Genomic DNA, 26,059 nt, shown 5'->3' with positions numbered 1-26,059 from the left:
GGGCCTCCATAGGTACAGCATGCACGTATTTTGTGTTTTATTATGTGTTGCACTTCCTTTGTGCATGTGTAGTTACATGAGAAGGAAAATGTACAAGGCCGGCCTCATGGTCTGCTGCCTGTAATTTGAGAAATTTGGCAAGGCTGCCAATGTTTACTTAATATCCCTAAGCAAGAGAGGCCTTGGGGCATGCTCGGGCCCTGCTTTAACTTGATTTGAGATTTTGTAGCATTCAGTCAAAACCCACAGGTGGTTGTACTTGTCCACCCAGTTGAACAGTCACACTAGAGAGTGGGGCTATGAAAGGAGTGAAGAATAAAGGTTAATAAACACTACCTCCAGGTAGCTAAAGGGATAAGTGGAACAATCTTGGTCATATGATAAGAGTAAAATTGGAATTTACTCTCAGGAGGGAAGAGAGGGACTAAGGACTGGTGGAATATTATTTAAAATCAGAGCATTTATTCATCTATTGTTTTGGATTAATCTTCCACTTTGTTTAGGATACGTGAATTTGAAGGTTTTCTTTTTAAAATATGAAATGAACTTAAGTATCAAAAGTTACTAAAATATGACTATAACTTGTTTTGAACGATGTTTGGCATTGGGGGTAGGGGAGTATATTCCAAAATACTTGTTGACCAATACACTTTTTCATTGTATTTAGAGATGTGGTTTGGTGGTGGGGTTTCTTTGTTTTATAATTTGATTTCTGAAGAAAGAGGCAATGCTGACACCTCTGTGATTCTGCAGGAAAAAACTGAAAATTGAGGGACCTGGCTTAGGATGTTCTTATTTCAAAAACAGTGCTGCTCCAGAAGTGTCTTGAATAACTAGCTTAACCCTTGATTAGTAAAAACTGGATCCTGTAATTATGTGAATTTGTCCTTAAAGAAGGCTGGAGATACAGCTCTGTATAAAAAGTTTATTTATTTGTATGGCTAGGAATAAACGCAATATTTTATTACTCCCTGCATTTCTGCAAAGCTACTTATTTGAAAATTGTCAGGGCAGTTGGTAAAAAAATAAAAAAATTAAAAGATGGAAAACCTGAGAAATTTATATCATCTATAGCTCTAGCACTTTCTGTTCTGAAGCTCTTTTTTTTTTTATCCATATACCTCCATTGGTTTTTAGCTTAGAAATTTTAAAAATTTGATGCAAAAAGCATATCACTATATAGAACTAAATCTTAAGAATGAACTTGATTGATAATTAAACTAAAACTTCTTCCTTACAGCCTAAATCAGTCTCAAAATAATTCCATGTAGAGGACATTTTGTTCAGGATAGCAGTGTGGTCTTTTCATAGTAGTTACCTGTGTGTTTCAAGTGCCTAAAGCAGAAGGAAGTGACTTTTTTAAAAAAGCTGAAGTATGCATAGAGCCATAGTAAAGCCTGAACGTTATGTTACCATGATCTTAGAGGAGTCTTGGTGAAGCACTTTTTGTCCTACTAGTCTGTTCCTGTTAGTGGAAATAAAAGAAAAACCCTGTACATTAACAGGAATAAAGAAACTGTACAAATACCTATGCTAGGTTACTTTTTTTATTAGATTTTTAACAGCAGGATCCTAGAGTACGTAACTATGACCTCATTCTCCAGGAAGAAGGTAGGAGGTGGGAAGTTAAGTTATAGTTAAACAAACATCCATCCAAAAAGTGACCAAAACAGACTGTGTATTAATGTCACAAAATACTAGAATCTTCACTTTTGATAGTGATTCAAGTTTGGTTTGGATGTGGGAAGGTCTGTTTTATTAAAAAAGATGCAATACATTCTCTTCTTTCTCAGATTAATACACTGCAAAACCACAAAGCAATAGAGGCAACTCTGAACATAGGAGAAGAAGCATTTGAATGTCTCAAGGTTACTAGAATCTCTTCCTTTTATTTCTTGCTACCTTATTTATAAAATAAATTACTTGTAGTTAACAATGTATTTACAGATTTATAATACTCACATTACAGTGACTAGTCACGCCAAATCCAAATACAGGGAGAGCAGTCTGACACGTTCTCAGCAGCATTTTATTGAAAACGTGAAACATTTCAATTTTGAACTCTTAAATGCAGCAGACATTTTGTTGTCTTCTGTCATTTTTTTTTGTCTATTGAGAGCTATGAACAATATTACCCTAAAGAGTGGAAATTCTATTAAGATGAATGAGGAGACATTGTAATGTACAGTGTTCATTTTTAAATTAAGAAAGGCACTTGCTATCCTACTTGCCTAAAGATTATACAAAAAAACAACCAACCAAAACTCCCAAAAACATGTCTGCAGAGAAAAGAAAAGTGGTAATACCAAAAAGAGGTTAAATACGTTCACAGAATACATTCATATTTGAAAAGACAGTAATAAAGTTATGACCTAATAACTTAAGCAGATGCTTCTATGGCATAACTTAAATTTTGAAAGTCAATAAAACACTGAGTCTGAAGTACCTGATTTTTTTTTTTTTGCTTCTTTAGTTGTTCAATTTTTTTTTCTTTTTTAAAGAAGCTGTTCAAAGTTCTGTTCAGGCACCACCACCAGTGCCCCTATATGGTAATCCACTCAAGGGCAGGAATAATGTAATTTAATAAAGCTGTCCTGCTACCAGTTCTTGATTTTATTTTTTAACAATGACTAGACACTAATGCAACCCCAAAGCAGAATAATCATCAGGTAAAACTGTTTTGTCTTTCAAATAGACAATCCCTCACTGTGTTTCTGCATTGCAGAGTGGTTTGAGTGCATATTCAGCCACAGGCTGAGTGCCACATTCAAAAAGTGTTTGAAAAGAAACAGAAAAATATAAGGAACTAGTAAATGGGTAGGCAAAAGTGATAGAGTCCACATTTCTGGTCAACTCCAATGGGTGTAGTTGGTGTACTGGAAGAGGGACATGCAGAATTCAGTTGCAGAAACACTGAATGCCTCCACCAAAACACTTTCACCTCCCCCCAGTTTAAGAGAATTCATAGTCACATATGCTCGTGAACTAGTTTTCATCCCTCTTGTCCTGTCACAAATGTACTCAGCCTTATATTTTCCTCATGGTGTCTTCTACATTCACAGCTTCAGAATATTTTGATTATCTACCTCCAGTACCACTTAGAGTTCATCCTAGTGACAAAAAAATAAACACATAAGTTACTCAAAGTACAAATAAAAATCAAGGTTATTGGTAGCGTTTTCTTAAATTTTACATTTCTAGTACTTATTTTTCAACTAGACAAATGCTTCTTCAATAAAATTCAGGGTACTTAACAGCTGTGTATCATCTGAGTTAAAACATCAATCCCAATCTTGCACTCATCAGGCTCTGTAATTTGGTGCCTGCTTGCTAAATCTAGTTTAAGGATTACATGTAAGGATACAGTGCATCTTAAATGCAGCTGTCCCATGGACATGTGCATGTCCCATGGATATCTATAAATTCTGCCATGTCTTGCTTTAACTGACGTTGCAACTGCAGTAATCTCTGCTACATCTGTGGACATGGAGAACTGAGTTTGAATAAATAATAATAACCAAAACAAAACAGGAACTAAAATGTACCTGGTCCTATTTAAAGATATGGCATTTAATACTTCACGGACAAAGAGCAAATACTAACATCATTTTAAATGGCTACTCTTTACATTGGTAAGTCTTTTGCAAAAGGGCCCATAATAACTATTCTTACCTTATTTCTAGATTTTTTTCTTTTTCCTTTATTTTGAATTACTTCTAGTTTTTCATTCAGAAGGTCAGCAATACCTTTTGCGTCTCTGCTGTCTATATATTCCCCAAGAATGTTTTTCTTAAAAAAAAAAAAGAATTGGGTAATGTTACCTGTGCTCTACATTGAATAGAAAATCTGCTTTCAGGTAAAATTCAAGAGGAATGCAGGGAAGAAGACAGTGGCTCTGGTAGGTTGATTTATGATTCACTAATATATTTTTGTCTCAGTTTAAACAATGATAATTGTCTTTACAGTAAGAACCACTCTTAGCTGCTAGTTTTCAAAACTATACAAATTTTGTCTTGATCCTTAGAGAAACCTGAAATAGTTACAATTTTCTCACATTTATTCAGTAAAGTATTTAATGTAGATAGCCATTACAAAGTCTGCCACTTTGTAATCTTATGTTCATGAAATCTGTCAGTGTGGGTTGCTACTTCTGAGACCTGTAAAGCCACTACTCTTTACCATAGAAAAAGTCATTGAATTTGATGGGACTATAAGAAGAATAATCATTTAGAACTTCCCATAAGTGATTCAGTTAAAAAAAGAAAAGGGAAGTATAATTAAAAGAACAGGCATGACTGTCAGAATGCATTGAATACTTTCTTTTTCACATTAATACACTTAAAGAAAACTATAATATTCTTGAAATGTCATAGTTCTAGGAAATTGCCTTTATTCTTGTAAAACTATCTGGATACTTTCATTTTTTTAATTTATTACTACTAATGTGTTAGTAGGAAATGTTGATCTCAGAGTCACACTGATAGTTGAAATGGTTTGATAAGGTTTGTTTTTAAGACAGAACGTAGCTAAATATTTTTTATCAATTTTCCATCTTAAAATGCATTAAGTCAAAATTATAATGAAATACTATGGTTACACTGAAAGAATATTTCTCCTTAGCCAAAATGAAGTAGTCCATATTTCATTTAGACAAAAACTTTGCCTGCTTCCGGTAGCTGGTAATGGAATTGGTAAAGGTTGAAAAACACTTTGTCACGAGACCGCTGCAAAATTAAACCCTGGTTGAGCCCACATTTTAGTTACTATTCTATTAATTTACAATTTATTATTTTTCAATAACACATTAGTACTGTATCATTGTCCTACTATTTCAAGTATTATTGAAGTTGTTTATTATTTTATCTCCAGAATATCTAAATAATGCACGTTAATGTGTTACAGAAATAGTCTCTTAGTACCAATGTCAAATGAAATACATCTACTAACAGTACCCGCTCACCAGCATACACAAAGGAGATGCTTTACCTTTGTTCCTTGGTAGGGGTAAAACTTAACAGTAGGGTAAGCTCTGATATCAGCAGTTTGACAGGTCTGAGCATATGCCTGACAGTCCACTTTTCCAGCTTTTACTTTTCCTTTAACAGTCTAAAAAGAAATGTTTATGAGAAACAAACTTCACAGTTCCATGGGTGACTGTAAGCAAATAACCCGAATAAGCCAGCAGTACAGCTAAAAGTAAACAAAAAGTGACACTCAAATCTTTAAAATTTCTGAGAGTAGTTGCTTGCTTGCTTCTCAGACTGTTAGCCTTATATCAGAAGTCACTGTGTGTTCAGCAGAGCACTTCTACTTGAACTCAGGGCAAAGCACATCACAGTTCCGAAGGTCACCCCACCATAAGCCAAAATCTGTCTCAAAAGAGGGTGTGTGGGGGTGTGTACGTGTGCAAGAGGCAACACCCACTGGCAAATCAAACCTAGGAGTGTGGGCTTTCAGTCAGGAGGTGGCTCATGGAGCACGCAATTTTTGGATGATTGATAAGAAATAAACGGCTGATGAATTATATTTTAACCAGTACAAGCATAACAATCTGCTAATACAGTTAAAAGCCTACCCTTGCAAGGATCTCAAACTCAGGAGCAAAATTTTGGCAAGGCCCACACCAAGGAGCATAAAAATCAATGACCCAGTGATCTTTTCCATTCAGAACTTTTTCTGTGAAACTCTGAGGAGTCAGGTCTACAGACACTTGTGGTAAATACCTGTGGAAAGAATAGTCATAATCCATTCAAAACTTTAAAACATACCCAAATTCCATTTAAGCACAAGAAAATTTTCTGAAATTAAGAATAGTCTAGAAATTCCTACTTTACACTCTGTGTTATAAGAAAATCCCTTTTTTAAAGTGGTAGACTAAGTAATAATATGGTCTTCAGAAAATGGGTGGACAGTAAGGAGTATGCTATTTCTCCACATTTTAAAAGCTTGTGTTAAAAGATGTAGAAACTTTATCTTAAATTAAGCAATATATATACCTGAGTGTTTCTAATTCTTGATTTACATAGCATTTAAATAAATAGTTTGCTTGCTATGAAAATTTAATAAGTGGGTTGTGAACAAAGTTTCATGCATGAACTTACCCCAATGCCCAGCCTCTCAGTGAATATGAATCTCTGTGCCATCCATTGTAGCTACTATAAAAAGATGAAAAAGAAAACAAAAATCCAGTTGCACAGTAGTTTGATTTATGTTTGAAATAAACACTCTGTAGAGTGGAGATGGTAAAATAATGAACTTAAATGCATATGTTTTATTTCCAACTTGCTTTCAAATCTGAATAAATGAAAATCTCACTAATACAATTCAAAGATCTAGAATTAAGGACTAGAGGATGAAGAGAAGAAAAAGAAGAAAATTCTCTGTCAAGAGTAAGAAACTTGGTTTGGAGCACATAAGCTTTGACAGCTAGAACTATTCTGAATGAAGGATCCTTGGTAATAACTCTAGATAAAATTGGAGACTCTAAGAAACATGAGAATTAAAATGAATGTATTTTCTAATTGGTGCTCATTCATTACAATAAAACAATTATTAATTATATGTATTTCCCTCACTTTGACAGTAGAAAAGCGAGACAAACTGGTTACTTGGCCAAGGATGATTTACTTCGTCTTTCAGGGCATTGCTTAATTTTGAATTTCCAGTGACAGGTTAGAAAAATTAATTCAGGATTCATATCCACTAATTTACAACTTTGTTACAAAGTCTTTTTCAGTAGAGTTACCTGGTCAAAATCTGACTTGACAGTTTTTGGTGATCCTTATTCTAAGAAACAAATTTCCATCTTTCTGCAGGAAATAGCTGACTCATGATTAGGAATTTGGTACTTAGTTAAGTTGGTGAATATGACTGTTGTTTGCAACAAGGAAAAAAAAAAAACACCTGCTTTTAAGTCAAACTTTATCTAGGAGAAATGAATAGAAGAAAGCAGTCCAGTGATGAAAGCTCCTGAAGTCTGCTATTACACACTACAATGAAGAGGCATTACAATTTATTATCTGCCAGCATTTAACAGAAATTTCCAATTTGTAAAATAACGAAGCAACAGATTTGCTATTTCAAATGGTTATCTATTTTTAAATATGCATGTGCTTCCTGAAATCCCTGAGTCTTCAAACAGTACTGTGAAATGGAGGGGACAGGCTGTTCGGTTTTGGCCAGGTTTTATTTCCCATATAATTTGTTTTGTTTTGTTAATGATCAGTATTTCCACACTAACAATACAACAAATGGGATGACCAGATATACAGTGGACATTTTTTCAATGGTGCTAACAGACTCTTGGCAGGGAGGATGATCAGATGGCTTCATCACTGTTCTCTGAAGATAAAGCTGCAATCGAATAGGCCTAGTAGTATTTCTATACTATATGATTTAAATAATCTACTTTAACAGGCAATTAAAGTTAGAAAACTGGCAATCAAGAAAGGAAAATAAATAAAAATTAAGATTCCTGAGGGAGTCTCAGTTCAAATTACTGAAATGAAATGGCAAAATAAAATGACAGTCATTTGAAGTAACAAAGTCAGTAACATCGAGGACAGTAATATTGTAACAGCCTATTTTAATAGCTGTGATGAACTTTCCTAGACAACAGAAAATGTATATTAATCTTTTTCCACATCATCTAACATTTCCCAAACTTAAGCAAGCTACTTACTAGTATTGATGAGCTGTGTTAGATTTTTGAGGAAAGAGTCTTATTTCAGGATATCCCTGAACACTTTCTTGGTGACAGAAAGAATAATATTTTTGACAGTCCACGCTGCCTACACTGATTAATCCATTTAACATCTGAAAAAAAAAAAAAAGAAAACCTACAATCAAATATGCTCATCAGTACTGCTACAATTTCAGTAATACTTCAGAATTGAAGTCTTAATCACTTAGTTGGGGGAAAAAAACCCAACAAAACAAACCAAGATTATCACAAGGCTTTTTCCTTTCCTGTAAGTGGGTCACTGGTGTCTAATGGGAACCATTCCCATCATGCACATAATTTCAGTCTAAGCTGCATGCCCATGGCTCACAAGGCACCTACCTTGCTTCAAAGGTACATATGGGTGTGATTATTTAGTATGAGGACCACCATATTACCATGTTTCACATCATAGGCTCAGTAATTATGACAGGTCCTGGTACAGTACAGATGTGCTACTGGTTGCACAGCTGGGCTGTGTCTTGAACACACTAGTTGTTGCAAAGGCCCAGACCACCTGGCATGGGCAGGGAAGCTGATGACTGATGAATGTGCACTATTGAGCTACTAATACTTCACAGATATTTGAACTGAATATAGAATCCTGTCTAGAACTTCTAGTCTAGTTGAGTTCTAAATGTCTGAAAGCCACAGACTTGTTTCCAAAGCCCTGGGGTTTTTTGGCCCGAAGTTTCTAGTTCAAATTCCTGGAAACACATCCAGGAGAACCCAGCTGGTTGCCAATAAACTAATATTATTACCTTTGTAAATGAACACTGTAATGACCTTGCAAAACAAAAACACACTCCCCAATCCCAACAATTCCATACTGAAGTATGTGTAATTCAGCTAACTGACAATCAGCCTTAAGGTGTATGGTATTTAACATTCATTTACTTCCATTGAAGAAAACAAGATCTCGGAAAAATCTTCCTACTATAGGAAATTATTAAGATGGATAAGACTGAATTCCTTTAATCTGAAATTCAAGTCACAGATCTCACCAATGTCTAAATGCTGTCTTAAAGTTGACTAATGATCATAAAGAATACTGAGAATAAAGTAACAATTTCAAACAATTCTAATTTAATTTATGGATAAATCTTTTTTTCGTATCTTGTTTTAAACAAATGCAGACCTGTCTCTATAAAGCACTAAGCATCAAGAAAAGTTATTTACTCTTAAAATTTCTTTGATCTTGGAATACACTCTTGTATCAACAGGAAAAACTGTATTATAGTATCAGTGTACTAAACCTTTAAAAAAAAAAAACCTTTGTATTTGAAATATTATAAATCTGTCAGGTAGGAATTCCCTGTTTTGTCTGCAGTATTAATCAATAGACTTGCTCAGTTGACAGATCAGTAAGACAGCAGTTGTACTGTCTCCACAGTTCCACAGAACACATAAGCAGAAAAACATTCGAATGTCATTTACCCTGGCCATTTTTTTCCATTCTGGCATTAAAGCCTGACAAGGTCCACACCACGGAGCGTAGAAGTCAACCATCCAGGTTTCTTCTCTTTTTCGTCTCTGAACTAATTCAACAAATGTCTCTGGTGTTAGGGAGACCACTGATGGATTCCTAAGATCCTAAAGTAAAGACAGTTTATAGACATGTACTTTGCAGCAATAAGTTACCTCGTATCTAGTGCCATCACACACAAACAACAGACTGTACCAAATTCTGAGAATTTCCCTCTTTTAGTGAAATTTGCTTGCTGCTGTGTTAGGGAAGACTCCACACCACCGAAAGGCATGGAAGCATCAAAAGTCATCCCTTCAACTTAACAACAATATGCCTGATTTGCTGAGAAAACCTATACAAAAAAATACAGCCAGGCTGCAAAAGGGAGGTTTCTGCCTCTTTTCCATATAGGGAGGCAAAAGGCAAGAAATGCAGCTTACCTGTCAAGAACAGGCATTATGAGACTGAGCCGTGCTATTGAGACTGGGATGCAGAATACAACGTGTGGTGCACTAGGGGCCCCTGAATATCAACCAAAAAAGACTGATCTCCACCTGTTCCTGCATGTGTGCTCATAAACCTACTTTTCCTGGGCTACCTGGAAAGAATGAACAGTCTCTTCAAAAAGTGGAAAATAATAGCCTGTGGATGTAGCAGTGAGAGAACCTGAATGCTGGAGGAAAGACAGGTGCCAGAACTGCGGCAGCAACAATGATGAGTACCAATGATATGCAGTTCTGTGAGTTAAGGAAGTTCAAGAAACAGCTGAGAAGGTTGGGCGGAGGGCAGCAAGATAATTGACAAAAAAAGTGAACCTCCTCCCATGTCAAGGTGCCATGTGAGGCATTTTCACCTTAATATTACAGCCCTCCATACTTCTAATTCCTTTATCCTCTCTGAGATAGAAGAAATCATTACTGTTACGTCACAGATTGGAAGGGATTTTAAGTTATTTGCTAATGATCTCCAAGAAACTACTTGACAGAGTAGGGGAATTAATCCATTAAGTGTTATGACACAGACTGACAGTTACTGCACCACTTCTCTTGCCCAAGGTTGTTTTTCCACTCTAATTAAAAAAAAAAAAATAAAAATAAAATCTTAGAATCTTCTAACTAAAGAACACATTTGTGGATAAGCTGCATACAGAGCATGACTGCAACGAGGCAGATAAATTACATACCTCTATAAACTCCAAGATCTGCTCAGCAGAGTGATGTCCTTCATATTCATGAACATCAGACTGATTGAACACAACTGTTGTTGGATAAGCTCGAATGTTATGCTAACAAAACAGACAATAAGAAATTGCAAGGAATGATTAGGTTTCTTGTACCTTCCTTTAACCACCCTTGGAATTGGTTTGGACAGTACAACTGCTCAGACTTACATCTAGATGGGAGTTTGAAACCATTACAAATCGGTACAGAAAAGATGCCAATTGTATTCGGAGGTGGCACAGTTTGTTCTGAATTTAAAAACCAGCCAGTAGTTCTTTTGCTGTGTTCCACAAATGCAGGAATTAATCCACAGGCCTTCTAAGCCTTAACTTTAAGGCTATTCCCAGTCTTCAGATGGAAATGCCGGTACTGTATGAATAACTGCATTGTTTACTATTGAACACAGATGCTTTCATGACCTGAATTCTTCACTGTGTAAACATGTCTAAATAAAACTTTAAAAATGTGTCCTTTTTTTGCCGATTTTTCATGTGTTTTAAGACATTCACATTTTAAAAATAAATACAGAAGTTCTAACATAAAAAGCTTTTGTAAACAATAAAATGTACAGCTGCAGGAAAGCTGTCAAAATGTAGTATTTTCTGGAATTCAGGAAAAGTAATGTCAATAATTTCTACCATGATAAATTAATTAGAGCAAAAGTTAATCAAATATAAACATGGAAAATGGGTCAAGATTTAAAGAAAAAAAAAAAATCTTTATATCACTATACCCTTAAATAAGTGTAATCCGGTAAGTAATAAGCTTTCTTTTAATTTGAAATTGACCCTGCACTTTAACACTACAACACAAAAAGCAAAGTCAGTTAGGGTGAATTAGAAGTGTTTTTTCAGACATCTTCGAAAAGTGTTGGATCAATATAAAACTTCTATTCTTAAATGTTTTACTGTTTTTTATTATCCTCCTATGTGAAGAACAAAAAGAAAGCATGTATGTATTTATATACACATTAGAAAAAGCTTTTTGGGTCTGCTTAAATTTTTTTTTCCTCTTAAACAAACCCCAAGAATTACTAAATTCTGACACTTCCAGAGTCTTCCAATAACACTATGAAATCAGAGCAAAATGTGACCTGTATTTTACATTAGTGTGTTGTCTGTAGTGGTTACACAGCTCGTTCCTTTGAAAAAAAATTACAAAACAAGTGTCCAGTTTACTACCCTTTCAGAAAGTAATATTAAAGATCAAGCATTATCTGCTCCCAGCCTCCTACCCCCAGCTAGAAGAAAATAATATTATTTGAAAGGATTATATTTTTCTAATTAATTTTTTCTTTTTCAGTTGCTACAGCTTACCATGTTGCAAAGCCCTTCATGGACAGTACAGTCTAGTGTTCCAAATTTAAGCTGGCCATAAAGATGTTTGGATGCTTTTCTCAGCTCTGGTAACAAAGCTCGACAAGGAGGACACCACTAGAAAACAAAATGCAAGTAAGTGCAATAGCCTTCCCCACAGCTGGCTCTCAGAAGAATGTAAGCTGTCTGAGATGAATGACAGGCTGCTGTGACAACTGACTCCACTAAGTACAAACCCTACGCAGTCTAGGAACTAGTGCTGCCAAGGAATGAGAAATTACAATACCGTCTCATGATACTGAAGGACACTTTCAGATACTGCTAGTATTTTGTTACATAATTACATCAAAGATTTTAGAAGGGAAATGTAAATATCAAATATTTACCGGTGCAAAGAAATCCACAAGCCATGGTTCCTTCTCTTTGTCAGGAAAATTCTGAGGTCCCAGTGTGATAACATGAGAGTTGACACTTTCTTTGGCAAATGCAACAACGTCGTATAAGATCTTCTTTCCTTCAAAGAACAATGTAGAAAGGAAACTTTATTTTTCCCTATGAGAGATCTCATTAAAAAACTTGGTGATAGCAGAAAGACTCCTTCAGTTCCCTTGACTGATCTTTAAACATAGCCTGCTTAAATAAATTAAACAAGTACTGGCTTGCTTGCCTTTTCTTTCTTAGGTCTCTTATGCCCTTCATGTACATATTTGTCAGTAGAAATGGGGGTTTGTGTCTTAAAATGAACCGAGAATAAGAACTTCAGGTTAATTAAATCTGAAGTCACTGCACAATGACTTAGTAAAATTTATTACCGTTCTTAGATTTTACACTGTTGAAGCCCTTCAATATAGCCTATAAAAAAGCCTGATTCTTTTGAGTATTATATTGTTACAAATACTGGAGTGAGATGACTACTGGCAAATGTTCTAGATGTCATCTATTTTGTAAACAGTAAATCAAGCCATTCTGAAAAGAACGTATGTACTGTAGTCCAATGTATTTCTCTTACACTATTTGTAATCTACGCCATTATAAAAAGATCTAAAAAGACTGTATTTATATGATCCTTTCTTAGCTTCTCTGCAGGATTGGAAATTGCAGAGTATAGAAGGCTTTTCCCAGATGTATGGGACCATCTTTCCCCCTTAGATATGACTAATCTTTTCTAAGTGGTCAAAAACTTCTCTCCTTTCTTCTTTATTACAGGACTGAGGTTCTGACTTAATTCTAACAAGCTGTTTCTAATACTTCAGAGACTGAAAAATGAGAACTTCATCTTGCATATTGCCTTGTGCTGAATTCTGAATGAAGCTACACCTATTGCTGAAAGCCACAGTTTTGCTTCAGGCTCTGTTCTTCTTCAACTGGCAGTTTTGAATCCTTCCAGTGGTACACAGTAATATAGTTCCAACCTTTCCAGGAAGGAAACTGCTACTTCAGAAATGAAAGTGAGAGGTAAAAGTCACAATCAACAAAACATGGAATTAGTTTTAGTGCAGTGACATATCAAATCAAATCCAAGTTTCTCAAGTTAGCAGCACTGTGTAACTAGCATGTTAAGCCTCTACAAAGGGTGTGCCTTACAGCATTCTTTGGTTATCCTACCAAAGGAGAAGCTGCCCTGATCAGCTTCAAAGATGTAATTTGTATGTAATTATGTAAATTACATTGAAATAGACAGTAAAGACAAAAAAAACATCTCTCAGCATCTGGTGACTGCTTACCCAGGAAAATAAGAAAAGGAACAAAGGAAATTTTAAGTTTGTGCAAGGCTACAGTAAGGTCAGAGGAAAAAGAGCAAATATTAAAACTACAGAACTGTTCTTTGGAAAAAACAAATGCAGTTTGCCAAAGGTAGTGTCATCTCCACGTGATTATGTAATGATTTAAACTTGCCAAAGTTTCTCTTACCATGATGAATTTCATAATCTCCAGTTCCTTTTCCTTTGAAGACTGCTAAACAAGGCTGGTAGACATATAGTTTGCTGCAGATGGTTGGTGAGGAAAGACAGTCAAACTTGCCAACCTATTTAATGGACAGTGCCATTTTAATTAAGGCATTCTAATTTATATAGATTAACATATTTTGAAAGGCAGTAAGAGTTAGGAAAATAAGGTAAAAATATGGAAAAGTATTAGCCTTTTTATAAAAAACAGAGGTCTTAAGACAAACTATGATGTTTGAGGAAAACTACTAGCACTGCTATATTAGGTTGCTTGCTTATTTTTAATTTAAAGGCCAAACCAGGGAATAAAACCTTAAAGAATCCTCCTTTCCCCCCCCTCCAAATAAAATAGCAAGGAAAAAAAAAAGACACTTAAAATAAATCTGACATTAAAATTTTTTAAAAATACATACCCTATAGAATAACACAATCCATATGTCTTCAGTACAAAGCTTCAATTTGGTTTATTTTTATTAGGAAAATTTTCAAGATAATTATAGTGTTTTCTGAATAATAAAAATGCAGTTTCACATACATCAATTTGATGTTGAAGTGTAAACTTTTAACTGTTAACTGAATAGGATCTGCAGCAACATTTCCCATGAGAGAACAGATTTAAAAGATAATCTTTCCTAACTACTTTCAAATTATTCAAACTGTATGGGGAAACTTCATTGATTGCTTTAAACTAAAAACATTATTACAGATCTACCATGTGACAGTATAGCTCTTTCAGAACCAGAGGTGGCAGGTGGTAGTAACACCTAGTAATAATGAAAACCATACTGACTTTCTCTGAGTGTAAATGGGATTTATCACTAAACGAGTGAGCAGTCTTACCTGAATATGTTCATCTTTAAGTAAAAATTTAAGTTTCTTAAATTCCTGTGCATTTGATTTATCACTCTCCCCAAACTGGAAGAAAATCAGCCATCGGTGATGAGCCAGACGGTCCTTTAAACAAAGGGGAAAAAAAAAACCCAAAACCACAACACACACACAGACAGAAAAAGATTACTCCCAATTTATATCAACTTGTAAATTCCTTTTATATTTTATAAAGGCAAATGACCAATTATTCATCTGGTCTGTGAGTGACCTCCTCCACTCAACAAATTCTTTCATGTAGTCCTTCCACTAAACTTCCTTTTACTGCATCATAAGCAGGAAAGAGGAAAAAAATCTGAAAACAAGCTGGCTACATGCTACCCTCTATACTTTTTGTTTCCACGTGTGTTTCCTGTTGTAGATGAAGCTGCTAAGAGCTACTACACGTGTGAAAAGAGATTTTGTCTTTTTTTTCTCCAAGAGATGAGTAACTTCTCTGACTTCTAATTTCAGTTCATACATAATTTACTATAGATTAACAAGTATTTTTTTCTTTCCTACATTATTGACAAAATACATTTAAAACAAAATTATCTACAATGTAGTTGATTTAAAAAGTAACTAGAAAGTTACAGTTGCAGAGTGAGTTGCAATGGCAATTCCTGTGGTTTTTTATTTTCCTCTTAAATACATCCCCCTGTTTTGTTATTTTACAAAAGTAAAAAAAAGTCACCTTCAGTTAAATAAATACTAGGTTGTTGTGTCAACAGGATATGAAAAGTGTAAGTAGTAATGATAAAAAAATATGGAAATACATTATTTAAAGAAATCTTAAAATATTTTAAGAAATGTACCTCTAATGATGCTGCAGAGATAATTTCAAAATCGGGCAGATGCTGCATTACTTCCTGATATATTTCTCTGGCATCCAAGGAGTTAAGAAACTAGGAAGGAAAGTTAACTTTGTTTATTATAAGGAATTACAAACATCAACCTGATTGTTGATGATCAGTACTCAAAGTCTCAGGGAAACTATTCCGATTTGTTCCCTTCCATCAACTGAAGAGTACAGTTAATAATATTTTATTTGATCAACTTCTTTTTAGTATATATAATTTCACAAACATCACTCTCTGAATACTGCATTTTAGCTTGTTTTCCTACAACATTAAACTCAAGATACTGTATTTTGTCAAAATGGGGGCTAAAAGTCTCAAATTCAAATTTCAAGCCAAATTTTACAATCAAGTTTACAAGATTTCCAATCTAGCCTTATAGCCCTCCTTAACTGCTCTTTACAGATATGTAAGTTTTAGTAAGTTTTAAAATTTAGGAAATAATATGAATGAGTAACTCAGAGTTGGTAAGTTACAAGTTGAAAGTAGGTAGGTTACAAATTAATTTCTTCCTTTTAAAGATATAGATAACTGTAGCGACAACAAAGGAACAAGCCATGCTTCAAACTGAGAAATATCTCCCACCAATTAAGGAAGTTAAAGCTACCATACAAATGTAGGAGGTGGTTGCAATATTAGAAGAGCGCCAAACAGCATAATCCACCCCGACAGACATCGTAGGAGTACTTTTATCACACATGTCAGTACTCCATTCAGAGTAGCTGGGGCATGTTCTTTCTGGAATAAAAACTGGGGGCACATGGCAAATCATAGAATCATTTAGGTTGGAAAAGACCTTTAAAATCATCAAGTCCTACCGTGAACCTACACTGCCAAATCCACCGCTAAACCATGTGCCTCAGCACCCCATCTATGCATCTTTTAAATACCTCCAGGGATGGTGACTCCACCACTTCCCTGAGCAGTCTGTTCCTGTGCTTACTAAGCCTTTTAGTGAAGAACTTCTTCCCAATATCCTATTTAAACCTCATCTGGTGCAACTTGAGACCACTACCTCTTGTTACTTGGGAGGAGAGCCTCCCAAGCTTGCCCAGGGTAGCAGCTTCAGAACTAGCTCTTGGGCCTGTCACAGAGCACATCCCACCCCTGGATTCCCACAGCTGCCCCAGGAGGCTCCCAAGGAGGTGGCTAGGCAGAGCTACAGGCTGCTGCTACTGCAGCGTGCTCCTGTTCACTCTCTCAGCACACCAGCAAAGCGGGGACCACCTCCAGGGATCACTGCCTTAGAAGCCAGGAGGGATATAAACTGATAACAGGGCGTATAAGCTTAGAAGAAAGAAGAAAAAAGCATATTTTCAGTTGTATCTAATCAATCTGGAAATTATTTATACATTCTTTTGTCTCTGTCATCACCTTATTTTATCTAAATACAGAACAGTTGAGAAACAACTCGTACCAAAACACCTCCTTTCTCTTTGTTATTTATGGTGGCTCCAGGTGGAAAGTATGCTGTAGTACTGGATGAGATATCTAAATTATCACAAAGCTCACCCTGGGTGCCACAGTCCATCCAGCCTACATTAACAAGACCTTCCTGTAATAAAAAAACAAACAAACAAAAAACAAAACACAACCACAAAACAAAAACAAACACAAAACCAAAAAGTATTTTTTAATTTCAGGTTCAGAAATGCTTTTGAAAATCCCAGCATAAGCAATTATATACAAGATTTAGAAAATGGAAGGAAACTACACTGTATTTCATTAGTTAATATTAATATTTTATGAAATTCTTTAAAAATGTAATGTTATTCCAATAGCTACTAAGTCAAAATATTTCTCTCTTCTGAAAATCAATGGGTGAAATCTTGTTTCCACTAAACTCAGTGACAGTTTTAGCTACAACTTGACGCTTTCACTTCTGTTATTTTGTTTTAAATATAACAGGTAATGCTTTCAAAGTGAAATGGTGCTTACCAACATGCCAGCTAACTTAAGGCGTGTTTGGTAGCTCAAGCAATCTGCAAAATAAAAATGATTTATTTACAAACATAAAATTTCAAATTATTAATGCACTAAACCTGCTCTTGTTTAGAACTACCCCTTTCCTCCCTATATAGGTATGCTATTTCAAAATACATGCTTCCTGGATATTCATCTGGTATTTCAGTGACTTGAAATTGTAACATCTAGTAATCAGCACAAGATGGTTGTCTAAGTTAAAAATGACATGAATTACATTCTCTTGCTTCATCAACACAGAACTCTCATTTTAAAAATTCTAATATATTATTTGTTATACTAAGACTGACCTTTAAAATTTCTTCTTAGTCAATGTTTAAAAAAAAACCCACAAGAGATATCTACATACTGTCTTGGAATGAAATTTCAGTGGAAATATCAATTTTCTGTGATTCAAATAACAACTCACTATAATAAATACATCATATGCTCTAATTACCCATACGGACTTCGAATAGTTACCTTCTGATGCAGATTTTTTTTCTGAAATAAGATGATGCATCAACCTCACTTTTATTGGACCAAAGTTGAAAACTTAATAACAAAAGGGGTACAACTTCAAATCAAGCTATTTACAAATGTAAATCCAGGAGTGCAGCTCTGGTTATTCAGTTCACAGAACAAAGGTCTCTTATTAAAACCAAGAAATCTTTATTTGTCAAAGGTGTAACACATTTACTTAGCTCTACTAGCTAACCAAGGTAACTTTCTCATATGCTGTATCCAATACTAATCCCAAGAAAGTCAGTGACAAACAGCTACAAAAAATAAATGCAAATCTAAACACTGTAAAGACATCCGTGGTAAGAGCCAATTACTATGTCAAAAACTAACTTAGGAGAAAACAGTCAGCTCATTTTTGAGTATTAATGGTTTAAAGGGGAGATACATCCTTTCTTCTACTCAACTATCGTGACAAGCTGGCAGGCACCTATGCAATATCTGTCATTTGATCTTGAGCTGGAAGCTGACATTAGGGGCCTTTCCTGCCAGTTCCCTTCCTGAGCGGTTACACTTGAGTGCTGCTTTAGTGACTCACGTGACATTACAGAAACACAATAGCATAATTCTATTTCTAATTTTTAATAGCATAATCTAATTTCTATTAATGTCCCTTTTGTCAAACTGCCTCTAAAACAGAGCTTAAATGACCCACAGTCCAAATACTGTGATCATGGAAGACGTTTTACAACTTTTTATTAAAGCAAAAGGGATTATATGCTACTATCAAAAGTAATTTGTTTCCTGTTTGCCTTATTTGAAAAGTATTTAATACACCTACCCCCACGTTCAGCACAGAAGGTGATCAGCCAACCAACGCCAGAGGCAAATGAAGTTTCAATGGCATTAACAAAGTTTCCTAAGAGTGAAATAATTTGCGTCAGTTTATGACTAGTTAAACGTGACTACGAAACAAGGTTTTATATTTATATTAGCAAATTGCAGTGAGCTATTTTTAATCTTAAAAATAACACTTAGCAACAGTTGACAGATTCAGTTGTAGACCTAGTTTGTGCCATATTTTATCTTGTAAAATCAATTTCAAGGACAACTACCAGGCAAAAATGTGAACATTACCTGCCCATAACTCAGTGACTGTGCTTGTAACATACTGCATGGCAAAGTTCTTCAAGCTCTCTTTTGACCTGTCTCCATAATATTTCACTGGTTGCTATAGAAGACAAAGAATAAAGTTGTTAAAATTAACAAACAAACCAACCCCCAAGAAACAAAAACCACCCCAACACCTACTGTTTTTTTATAAAAGTACTTATGCAACTGCAGGACCCCCAGCCCCCCACAAACCCTCGCTCTACCTGTTCTCTCCCTCCTGTATCGGAATGTTTGGAATTTAACTTTTATTTAAATTTTGTAATCTGATTTATTTCCAAGTCCAGCAACACAAGGATAGGTTAGTCTTAGAAACACCAACTCCCAATGATTATACTTCTATTTAAATGAAAATTGCTTGCATCAGTCCATTTAGCGTATGCACAATCTCTGTGTTCAACCTCTCAAATCTTATCATTGTCAAAACGTACCCAACTATTCAAGTGCAATTTGTACACCACCCCTGGCACCACTACTTAACAAGCAGCTAGAAATCACGATGTACATAATGCACTTATCATAGAGGAAATCTTGTTGAAGGAATTTCCACGTTTCTTCAGGTACCTGGTCATATTTTTTTAAACTCAAAACCACAGACTGTTCTTTGTATTTGAAAAGTCCATTACAATACTGTAAGAGAAACTGTTCAAGTAGACTTGTTGCTTTGATACCGAACCACCGCTTACAGGATCTTTCCCAAATCAAAAGTGCTATGTTGTATGGTAAAATGATTCAGAAAAACACTGTATAAACCAGATATATATTTTTGAGGTTAGCTTTCTACATTAATTTAACCAAGGTGAAGGAAGCAAAAAAGTCATTTATTAGAAGGAAGTAATATATTAAAAGGAAGATCTTTATATAAAGATCTATGATTGAACAATTATTAAAGAAATACTCTTCCAGATTCAATCTTTGAAGTTTTATCACTCACCATTCCAGTTTTGAAAACATACAGACTGGGGTAACTGTTAATCCCTTTAATTCGACAAAGCATTCTATTATCTCCACAGTTGACAGCTCCAATGCGTATTACTCCATCCATCTCCTTAGCAAACTCCCTCCACTAGAGAAAAGGGGAGAAAAAAGAGGATACTTTCCTATACAGATATAATGAAAAATCAGGACACGTTTTATTCCTGGCATCTTAAATTGTTGTCTTTAGTTTCAACTTCAGTGTAAAAATCCACTTCACTAAGTTTTATGCTGTTAAAAACAATGAATTTTCAGAGTTAATTTGCTTGTTATACATACCGTAGGTGCTAACTCATGGCAGTGGGAGCATCGAGGAGAATAAAAATTCACAAACCACAGTTCTCCTGAGTTAACAGCAGCATCTAGATTGAGAGAAGAAAACTGTAACTAATGTACATCTACAATGTAGTTAATAACTAGAATGTACATTTTTACTATACTGTTATCCCCAAAAGCTGAATTAAGTATTTATATGTCAGACACAGTAACAGTAACTCAGATGAGATAAAGATTGCACCTCACTTGCACATACTCGCTGTTGTAGGCAAGTGCACAAAAATCATACTTCAGAGGATATCAGCACCCTGACTTTCAACATCTGTTCTATTAAGAATAAGCATACTCACTACAGGTTAACCTAGGTGAAATGTGCGACAGTGTATCTCCGGTTACCTTAAAAACAAAATACAAGTTCTAGAAGACTTTTACCCACTAGAACTTGCTTAGAAAAGAAAACAACAGCAACAAAGTATATACACACAGCTGTTATCAGCTTGAATTACATGGCTTTCAATCTCTCCATTTTTGGACATTATTTTTAATAGTGAATTTTCTAAATTATATTTGCTTATATTAAAATATCCTCACAAACAAGACAACTGAGGAATATGTAGATTCTGCAAATTAATTAACTAAAGCAAGACCAGGTTCTCATGGAGAACATCATGAGGTTCTGCTATTAGAAAGTTTACAAAACTCGTTCAGCATGTAGATCCAGTCCATGCAAAGGAAACTGTGCTCAAAATGCTGATGAAAAACCTCACAGAAAATCAAGTATTTTTTTCTCTCTAGTCTCTTTCAGTTATAAACATCTTAGCTATAATTTTAAAAGAAAAAAACTGGATGATATCCTCACTGAAAGCATCATCTTTCCAGACCTTGTTTTGCTTAGCTGTGCTCTTAGTATCTGATATCACCTTCTGGTTTTGAACCTCTTGTGCGAGGCACAATTGACTGGATTTCACAGAAAAAAATTAATAGAAATATAATAGAAAAGTTCTATCAAGACTTAGAGAAGAAACCAAAAAAATAGCAATAATAAATTAGGAGAAACAAAATTTTAATTCAAATAATTTCCTCTTACAGATCTCTCAAAATGTCTTTCAAACTTAATCTAAACTGTTTATTGATATTGATCTATTTGCTAACTAGCACTTACCAGGAAGCATTAAGGTTTGTTTTTTTGGTTTTTTTTTTTTTTTTTTGTTTGTTTGTTTTTTTCATTTTGTTTTCTCCTCTGAAGATTTTCTGACAGTTTTTTTGTCTAGCTATGTAATACAAGTCTATAGATATACAGCTCAGAATGTAAAAAGTGTTACTACTTTGGGTTGCCATGTTGTCAGACAGATAGCTATTTATTTAAAACTTACCAAATTCTCCTCTATCCAGTGTTATAATTTCAGGATCATCATCATAAATACCTATTAAAAAAACCCAACAATTGCTTTTTATTTTTGTCATCTTTAGAATGAAGAAACAAACTGTCATCTTATTTACAAGACAGAAAACAGAAGACAGTACCCCTAAGTTGAAATAGTAAGCTGGCAAAGATAGTTTTTACAACAAAGCTGTATTTGCATACTAACATGTAAACTTAGTTTAATCTCTTGCTAACTCCTGTGCCCTCATGCTACAGAAGCCAGCATCTGAACAGAACAGGTTTTTTGGTGTTTAGCAGACCAGCCACCGAGTGAGCAGAGAACTCGAACTACCAGTGTTATGGCAAGAGTATTAGAAATAACATTAACCAGCTGTCAGATTAAAATTAAAGCAGCTTCAGATCTCAGTGAGAGCTGTATGTAGTGTCTGGAAGTTTTCACTTCTTCTCTCAGCCTCTGATTATCTAAACTATTTAGATTGCAAAGGCATTTCAGCCACAAGCTTTTTCACTAACCAAATGTGTGAATGTAGTAGAATAAAGTGGACAGCATAAAGGTAAGGAAGATTGCTTTTTCTAAAAAGCTAACCAGTGCTACCTAGAACATCACTCCAAAACAGTCTGCTACTTCAAGTACGCAAGAAAGGCAGTGCAGAGGTACCAAAGATACTATTAGATAGCATTATATTATGCTAATATGGCTACAGGTCTTTTACAGTACCTAACATGGCGAGATGCCATTTCACCTGAGGTATACAAGGATTACATGGAAATAAATAATGAGAAATTAATTTCTACAGGTGACAAGGTACTACTCCTATTACTATCCATTTACATTTCATGTAATATAATACATACACTCACCCATACATGTATACATACATGTACACATATAAAATATAAAAATATAGCTATAGATAGCTCGAGAACAGTTCATCCCAGCCATTCCCTACAACTACCTAAAATTTGTTGAGGCAAGCATTAAATAACTTGTCTCAAGATCATTTTAGGTATGAGTGTTATTTTTTCATTTTCTACTACCTCTTTACTGATCTCTAATAGTGTAACTGCATAAAAATAGGCTTGAAAGTACAAAAATCTCCTCTCAGAATCCACTTTAGAATACTTTGTCTAAACAAAAAGGGTCTTCCTGCATTTAAGAGTTAGAAAGAATACTGATGAAACATCAACACAGTAACTTACCAAAATCATAGCGATAAAAGTGCCAGCTTTCATAACGACCTCCTTGCTGCTGATCTTCAAGACCTTTCTCTCCGTATTTATCATACTTCTTCCGTAGATCTTCATCTTTAAGTACTTCATATGCTCTATTTATTTTCAAAAAATTTTCATGTGCATTTGGATCATTCTGTGTAAGAAAACTATAATTAGTAACTAATTAATAAATCATATTGCACATATAATGCTGAGACAATAACATTTGGAAATATTTTTATCTCCCTACTTAAGATATCAGTTGTGATGGAAGCAGACATTACGCAGGGATTTGCAAACAAATTACAGTAAATTTTCCCGTCTTGAAGCCACATGCATCTTCTCCTCATTTCTTCATTCTCACTAACATACCAACTGAAATACAAAGTGAGCTGGTAGGATGCTGTAACATTCTCCAGTGACTCCTCTTCTTTCAACTCCCTTCTTCAGTAGAAGAAAAAAGATAAGTACTCAAGAATGAAGACTTAACCATTTCTTCTATAATCTTTTCTACTCCCCTGGAATCCCTACTTGTCCAGCTTGAAAATCTCTGCTATAAAGTCAGATTCATCCCTTCTGAACTTATGGTGTAGACAGAGGCTCCCTTTATTTAAAAAGCATTCTGGTTCAGGTAGTTTCACAATTTGAATGGTAAAAAGTCTGCAGACACATTCTGAACCCCAGTTTGGGTTCTGAGCTGGTGCTGTATAACAGTGGTGAGCAAAACGTGCAGCACTCTACCACTCTTCTAACTTCTGCTTACACATTTCATTCAAAAGACACTTTTTCTTAGATTCTTGACTTATTTACCTAGATACACAGAAGATTCATTGCCATTATGGAATTTGTGTAATGGCTTCATCTTCTAAGTATCATCTCTAATATTAAAAATAACCTGTTGAAAAATCTTTAGTAGTGTTTGCATACTTGGAAACTACAGAATCTGACCCCAAATGTTATTATTTTGAACGTATTGACATAGGGAAAACAAAACTTGCAGTTAATAGCTACAAGTTGACATTTCTAACTTTGCTGAGATTTGGCTTTCTCTTTGAGCTGTCATGTTCAAATCCATTATAAAACACTCACGCCTCAGAGGCTTCAACGTACTCTGTGCAGGTGGGCCTTGGGCTCATATGGAACATTACTGTCCTCTGGGGCGCTGTGCAGGTGCAGTTGCATGTGTAAAGATCCAAACCCTCGTATTTCCTGTGAATTTCTGATTATTTTGGGAAATCTTGAGGAAAAACTGATGATGTTTAAATATGAAAGTGATTTCTTCATACTTTGGAAAATAGGCAGCACAGACTGAGCTATTCTCAGTCTTCTCTCTCTAGTTATTCTAGAACTCCTTATTACCCTCCCTCATTATGCCTTTGCAGTCCCAGAATTTCTCTTTTGTCCTGTTCGATACTTAGAGATTGATGCCTCAATACAGGCTGGTGGTGTTTGCTATTTAGATGAAACTTCATGTTAGGGAAACAGTAAGTTCCCCTAAGGTAAATGGAAAGTGACAAACTCATCAGTTTATCAACAAGGTAATATGGTACACACATAAGTTTTCATCTGTTTACAAAACTGTAATTGTGAAATCAATGATCTTGACTCTTTTTTTTTTTAACTTCAGCAATCTGATATGGCCCAAATTCAACACAACCATCTATGTCCAGTCTATCCCTTTTTGTAAATTTTCTCTTCAGAAAATCTGAACTGAACCATGTTACCAGGTGGTTACATTACTTCACAAGAACAGTGAAACATTTTAGATAAATGAAAACCACTTTTTGTGTAAACATTAAGATTTATTAACTCAACAACTTCAACAAGTCAAAGACGTAACTTACCTGATTTTTATCAGGGTGCAACTTTAATGCCAGTTTTTTGAATGCTTGTCGTATTTCTCTACTACTTGCTTCTTTGGTTACTCCAAGTAAACTATAGTAGTCCTGATCAGTGCACACAAGAACTATTACACATACTAAAACTAGCAGGAAAGATCTTTTGAAATATCTAATATAATCTCCTTTAGATACTAAGAACTCCATTATGAGTCTTTCCAAAAGTTTATGGGTTCTGATTTGAGCAGGCTTTGGGAAGAAGAGTCTCCAGTAAATCCACCAACATTCAGAGATACAGCTGTATTTGTCACAGAGCCTCTTCAAAGTGCTGGTTGTCGTACTTCATATCACAAGTCTTGAAAAAGTTACAACCTGTAAGAGGGAGAAAAAAGCAATTAAGTACATTTTCCTACTTATTTGATAAATGTACGTTAGTAAAGAACCCCCTTTCCAGCTTGTGCACACGAACATTAAGTTTCTTGATGGCTAACTACCTGCTTTCTGAAGACCACCCAAGTGACGGACCATCTCTTTATTATGTACATTGTAAATGAGGTAATCATGCAAAGCTTTACTGAACGACGCTAAATACCAGCCACTCGTATCGCATTAAAAAAGCGGGTTCAGCAGGGCTCACTTTCCCTTCAAACTTGCTTCCAGTACCGCAGGGGCGCAGCTCTCCCGAAAGGACCGGGGCGCCTGGAGCCAGCAGCCGCTCCGGGGCCGAAGGCTACTCCCCTCGCCGGTAACGCCGGGCGGACCCCGGGGGCCCGAGGACCCCCGGCCGGACCCGCCGAGGCTGAGGGGGCCGGCGGGACGCGGGGATGGGCCGCCGGGTGCCGCCCGCCGCGGCGAGGCCGGCGGGAGCAGACCCGGGGGGCGGCCGGGCTGCGGATAACTGCGGCGGTGCGCGGCGAGGGACCCGCCGCCGGGGCAGGCTTGCCGCTCGGCCCCCCCCCCCCCTCCCCGCTGGCGCGGCCCCGGTGCCGGGCGGGCTCCGGGGAAGCGGCGCGGCGCTTACCGGGCGGCGGCGCGGAGCCGGCGGAGGGAACGGAGCGGGCCGAGCGCGGAGCAGCATGGGACGGCGGCGCCCTCACCCCGGCGCCGGGCGGAAGGGCGGCCCGCGGCGGGATCCGGCTCTGGGCCGGAGGCGGGGCGGGGCAGCTCCGGCACTGACGTGGCCGCCGCGCCCGCCTCAGCAGGGTCGTCTCGGCTCCTCCCGGCCGCTCCTCGCCGGGGCGACCGGGCCCCGGCCCCACCCCGCCCCGCCCCCCCGCCCCTTCCACAGCCGGGCCCGCCCTCTGCCCGGCATCGGTTGCAGCCGCCGCCGCCGCCGCCGCCGCCCGTTGATGGGGGTGAGACGGAGCGGTCGGCTCTGTAGCGGGT

At 36.4% G+C, this 26,059-nt stretch overlaps 2 protein-coding genes across 2 annotated transcripts in view; one reads left to right on the top strand and one right to left on the bottom strand.

The window, feature by feature from the left end:
* The window catches only part of PIKFYVE (phosphoinositide kinase, FYVE-type zinc finger containing), a 77,715-nt gene extending 73,624 nt beyond the window's left edge, over positions 1 to 4,091 (top strand). The window contains exon 43 of the transcript XR_006164580.1: positions 3,857 to 4,091. The gene's annotated coding sequence lies outside the window, so the exon portion shown is untranslated. The remainder of the gene's footprint in view (positions 1 to 3,856) is intronic.
* Positions 1,532 to 25,846, bottom strand: DNAJC10 (DnaJ heat shock protein family (Hsp40) member C10). Its single transcript, XM_033010777.2, has 23 exons — positions 25,695 to 25,846; positions 24,680 to 25,045; positions 22,824 to 22,989; positions 21,613 to 21,663; positions 20,243 to 20,325; positions 19,923 to 20,054; positions 18,956 to 19,049; positions 18,660 to 18,737; positions 17,333 to 17,376; positions 16,812 to 16,949; positions 15,353 to 15,442; positions 14,511 to 14,624; positions 13,636 to 13,750; positions 12,111 to 12,238; positions 11,725 to 11,841; positions 10,372 to 10,473; positions 9,158 to 9,313; positions 7,682 to 7,815; positions 6,102 to 6,155; positions 5,576 to 5,723; positions 4,987 to 5,106; positions 3,673 to 3,789; positions 1,532 to 3,110 (listed from the first exon to the last, which is right to left on the bottom strand). Exons 2-23 carry the CDS (start codon positions 24,878 to 24,880, stop codon positions 3,099 to 3,101), a joined length of 2,394 nt encoding a protein of 797 aa, XP_032866668.1. The 5' UTR covers positions 24,881 to 25,045; positions 25,695 to 25,846; the 3' UTR covers positions 1,532 to 3,098.
* Between the last annotated feature and the right edge of the window lie 213 nt (positions 25,847 to 26,059).

This window comes from Tyto alba, unplaced genomic scaffold, assembly GCF_018691265.1.
Source record: "Tyto alba isolate M040663 unplaced genomic scaffold, T.alba_DEE_v4.0 Super-Scaffold_7, whole genome shotgun sequence".
In the NCBI taxonomy this organism is placed as follows: Eukaryota; Metazoa; Chordata; class Aves; order Strigiformes; family Tytonidae; genus Tyto; species Tyto alba.
Note: the sequence above shows the minus strand (reverse complement) of the source record. Positions and strands in the feature narration are given on the sequence as shown.